This window comes from Stylophora pistillata, chromosome 6 (genome assembly GCF_964205215.1).
Source record: "Stylophora pistillata chromosome 6, jaStyPist1.2, whole genome shotgun sequence".
In the NCBI taxonomy this organism is placed as follows: domain Eukaryota; kingdom Metazoa; phylum Cnidaria; class Anthozoa; order Scleractinia; family Pocilloporidae; genus Stylophora; species Stylophora pistillata.
Genome location: NC_142524.1, coordinates 29,397,391 through 29,402,390, shown reverse-complemented (window position 1 = coordinate 29,402,390; position 5,000 = coordinate 29,397,391). Strand labels below are relative to the sequence as shown.

The 5,000-nt window shown below is 38.4% G+C and overlaps 1 protein-coding gene across 1 annotated transcript in view; it reads right to left on the bottom strand.

Moving 5' to 3' along the window:
• LOC111345110 (uncharacterized) overlaps positions 1-5,000 on the bottom strand; it is a 12,790-nt gene that overhangs the window by 5,894 nt on the left and 1,896 nt on the right. The window contains exons 3-7 of the mRNA XM_088725125.1: positions 3,266-3,317; positions 2,153-2,251; positions 1,377-1,541; positions 951-1,028; positions 89-166 (exon numbers count right to left, since the gene is read on the bottom strand). Coding sequence (XP_088581251.1) covers positions 89-166; positions 951-1,028; positions 1,377-1,541; positions 2,153-2,251; positions 3,266-3,317 — 472 coding nt within the window. The remainder of the gene's footprint in view (positions 1-88; positions 167-950; positions 1,029-1,376; positions 1,542-2,152; positions 2,252-3,265; positions 3,318-5,000) is intronic.

Sequence of the window (5,000 nt, the reverse complement as noted above, 5' to 3'; positions counted from 1 at the left end):
TATTTGAGATTTCATCCGTCTATTTCAAACGTTCGACCTCCCTACCAAACCTGCAATTAATTAATATAAACTAAAAGCTGTTTCATACCACTTCTCGGCATCCTACGTTCTTGTATTTACAATAAACTTCAGTCAAAGGACAGTCATCACGAATATGAGCCACCAGCTAAAAAAAAAAAAAATATATTTGGTCTTGAATGAGCAGTCACAAAAATGATCCTCACTCGTGTATGGAAAAAAAAAATGAGTGTCTCAAAATTACTCTATAGACTTCGTAATGTGTGAGTCAGGAACTGAGTTCAGCTACAAAATATAAAATATGTTCCCTATTATTCTAAGGCATTTTCCCTGCACATTGTAACTGAGCAAGCTTCCTTGAAGGGAATGTTACGGTGTAATGCCAAAGTTGATTTTTTCCTACCATAGAGCTACCTAGATTAACCTGAAATTCTGGCAACCTCCAGTCAGTCATGCCAGAATATAACGACCTTGGTGTCCTCTAACTGAAGCCAGGAAAATATTAAAAAACAGCATTGGACGTTCTTTGGATTCTTGAGTATGGAACACCTCCTATTACCGCCATAAAACCGGACTAAAACCTGTAGGGCTGGTTATTTAAACAAGGTTCAAACCGTGGTTTTACCTAAACAAAGGTCTTTTAGGTATTCTCTATTGAGGGTTGACTTAATTAGACAAATGTTCTTCGACTGTTTTAGTTTGCGGCCGTCTACACACTGTTCACAATTTAAATGTTCATATAAAAAGTTCGGCTAAAATGAAGATGGTTTCAAACGCGGTTCTGTTTAGCAACGGATAAAATTTGTTTAAATCCGCCCGAAGTGTTTCATATAAGGGAAGCACTATGTTCCATGCGAGCTGTGTGCATGAACTTGTAGTAAACTCTCGCTTTAGAAATAATCAGGGTGGTCTCTGAGAATATTAAATGTCACCTTTTCCCTTGGAATATTCCTCAGACCACAATTATTGGTACATGGAACCGGAACCTTTTGACAGACATTATGATGTTGCTGTAGAAAATCGAACAGAAGTTTTTTTAGCTACAGTACATCTAAAATCCATCCTTACTTATTAAAATGATGACTAACACAAACAAGCTGTGGTACAAACGAAATTAATCGATGAAAATTCTCAAAGTTTATCGGTTAGGGATCAAAGTTTAAGAATCCAAATATCTGAGCCAAACTTTCCATCTTAAAATTTTTCTCATTTACAAGTTCACCTCGACTTACGAACCAAACAAAATCTTGCCTTGTAAAGATTCATGGGAACACATCACCGAAGTTCTAATACTGAAAAGCTAAAATGTTTTGGATGCTGCCCTTTTAGGTATAAAGAATAGATTCAAGTTAACTAACCTGCTTGTCCTTCATGATGAATGATTCTTGACAATATTCACAACTGACTTTCCTCCAGACACATTCCTTCGTCTTGTGATTGTCCATATCTCGCCTGACGAGCTTTTCTTTACATTCTGTATTTGGGCACTCCACAACTTCGAACGGGCATTCTGACTGATGTTTCTTAAATCAGAATTTATCGGTAATAAACTGCAATTTAATCACGCATAAATCTGGCACGACTCACGACATACAACAGGCTAAAGGAGACTGGGAAGACATAATTGAGAGTAAAAAGATCGGTCAACTGACGGTTGAGGGACATTTGTAGGATCTAAGAAAATAAATATGAAATATGTGTGATCTGTTGATAATAATGATAGGTCTAAAGTTATTAATATGTAAAACGTAAATGTATGCTAAATTAAGCAGCTATCAAAGGATATCAGACGAGAAGAAGTTCTGACCTGCTGCCTCAAATTGCCAACAATGACACTGCAGATTGCAAATACAAAAACTACACCGCTGTCCAGTTCAGAGAGTGACAACTGTACAAGAAACTGTCGAGTCGAACCCTGTTAGTTGCCCTTATCTACTTCGTATAACGTCTTTAGTTATCTCATTGCCTTGGTGATAAAGAGTAGCAGGAATAAGTACAATCCTTGCTTATTATTTACGAGACAAATTGTTTGAGAGGTTTCTAAAAAAATATGCCATTAACCGAAAATGATGTGATGGAGAAGGCCCTGATTGTGGATATGATATACGCATAGATATTTTTAATATTAAAATACCTGCACAGCGCGAAGTTCTCCTTTCCAAGGACACCCGACGTGAGAACATTTTACTGTCAGATTTAGAATTTCGCGATGGCAAGCGACATCCAGAAAAATCTGACAACACAGACACAGACATTATTAGTCAAGGTCAAAACATTCTAATCAGGTATCAGGTTACACCGATGTCAAGATAATTATTCTCCATTACGATCTTAACACACTTCCATAACGACACGAAGAGAGAAAGAGTTCTAAGTCGAGAAAAAAGGAAAAAGTAAGGAATGCCGTCAGTTTTAGCTTGTAGTAAAAAAAAAAAAAAAAAAAAAAAAGGACAGGCATTATTTAAATGGCTAGCAGTCTGTGGTAAAATAAAACTATAGTGCAGTATCGCAAGGTGGGTTCATAAGTCATCGGTGATCACAAAATTCTCTGGCTTCTAAGCAAAGTCCTCAGGTTCAATTTTTTATGGCCGGCGGCTTCTTTCCTATTCAGACCTAGGGTCCATATGCTGTATACTCAAACAAACGGCATTTCTCACGGGGACCCCTGATTAATCACAGACAACAGTGACTGGAAGATAATTAAGCGATGGAACGCGCTTTCAATCGTTTTACCGGCGTATAACCCACGTAGGATGTTCGCAGAACCCGAGAAACGTTTGTCAATCCCTCGCATCCGCCACCTTGTAATCTACAAAATTTTTTCGTGTTCTCCAGTCTCCCAACATCCCGATTAAGTTGTTAAGCTGGTTGACTCAAACAAAAATGAAATAAAATTCAATTTTCTATGGGTTTACTGTTGAATTAAAGAATGAGTTTTGGACCAATAAGGACGCTCGCAGTATTTATTTGATAAAGAAACAAACATGCGCACTGAACATCCAAAAGTAACTGAAGGATCCAACTGTAGTTCCAAACAAATTTCCACGTTTATGACAATCGAAAGAGGTGTTCTACTCCTGCATCTCACATGTTTTGCCTTGATTCATTTTTCAATAAAGGCCACCCATCTGACAAAGAATGGGTTTCGAGTTGTGAGTTTAATGCCAAAGGATCTATTAACTGTAAGAACAGCTTGTAATCATTAATTAGCGTGATCCAAGAGTAACAAGAAATGCGCTTTTACTACCTTGTCACGCGAAAGAGGCTCTCTGTCTATCGGACATTTTGAAGAATGGCTCCTGAAGGTATTAAAAAAATTACAAAAGTTCAGAAAATAAATAAAATCTTTAGAAATTTCTCATCGTATTCATGAGAAGACACAAGTGATTTGCACTGCAAGTATTAAGCCCGCTGGACTCGTCTCTTTCGGGTGTGATAATCGCGTAGTTAATCTCTTTTAATCTCATTAATATGTCATGGGCCGACTAACTCAAGTTATCAACACTCTCGAGTTAGCACCTGGATAATGTGACTATTTCAATATTCGAATGTCATGGTTTTTGCCTACCAATCTTTTCTTTGCACATTCGTAATACAAACGCGTGATTCAGTAGCAGTAGAGATGGCACCGAGGAAGGTTTCTCGCCCTTAACTCGGGTCATCAGCCCTGAATTAAGTCCACAATCGAGTTTGTACATTCTTAGTTCGAAAGTTTGTGGATCAACGCCGACACGATATTTCAAGCGGTCGCCTGTTGTCACCAGTTTTCCAGGCGATTTCAAAGACTCGACAGTGCCTACTTTCGGCTGTAATATGGCCGCCACTGCTCTAACAAGAAGTCTTCCACTGCAACGGAAATTTTCTGTTCCTCGTTTGGTTTATAACCACTCTGCTTCGCTGTTCTTCTTCGGAAAGCTCAGTTCATTTCGTAGCTGAGATATTTGCTGAACACAGTAGATCTCGGTAATATATCTGTTGACGAAGAAAACGAAAGCCAAGGAAACAAAGAACGACCAAGTGCTTCACGACGCTTGGAAATGCCAACGACACCAACGAACAAGACGTCGTCATCTATGGCTATAAACAAGAATGTTTCCCCAAATTTAAAGAAGATCAGCGGAAAGGAAGAATTGGATACTTTAGAAAAGGTGCTGACGATGAAGCAGCGAAGCAGTCGCGTTATCAAGGACGTGCATTACGTGTGCGAAAGAAACGGTGAAGTTTGGCGATGGTGCTTCGAAACATGTGTGTGATTTGGCGACCAAGAAGCGAAGGCCATCGTTAATGAAATTGTCAAAGAGGTGGCTGTAAAAAGGGGAGTATGAATGTTTTTCCAAAAGTGCTAATAAATTTGGTTTTTAAAAGTTAGGATTTTTTCCCCCTTAACAAGAGCGAGGTTTACTTATTTACATAAACGGATGCTAGTCCTTTAACTGAAGTTATGAGTAGTGCTAATGAGTGTCAAGTTCTCCCGGCTAGAATGTGATGATAATTCTCTAAAGCTGCACCTTTTTGGGTGTAATATATGTGAGCCCATGGTCATGATTATACTAGTAATTCGTTTACGTATGATGCACGATCCTCGCAGTTAAGGGCGCTATTTATGCAAAAGCGAAAATCAGACCTGAAAAAAGAAAAAATCAGGCCTGCACGGGATTCGAACCACTGACCTTTGCGATACTAGTGCAGCGCTCTACCAATTGAGCTAACAAGCCAACTGGTTATTTAAGTTGATTCGTAATAAACCCGTGATGATAAATCAAATGCAATGAATATATGAAGTTCGTATATTTTGAACTGCGGTTCTAGATACGTATGATGCAAGATCCTCACTGTTCTATATTTTACTGTAAAGGTTTGTGTAATGAAAGTTCAAAAGAGTGCTGTTTTGTCTATCATAAAACTATTGTTCCAATATTGAGCTCAGTATTTACTTGTGATGCAAGCATAGGGATAGGCATGTAAAAGCTTATGCGCTGGAT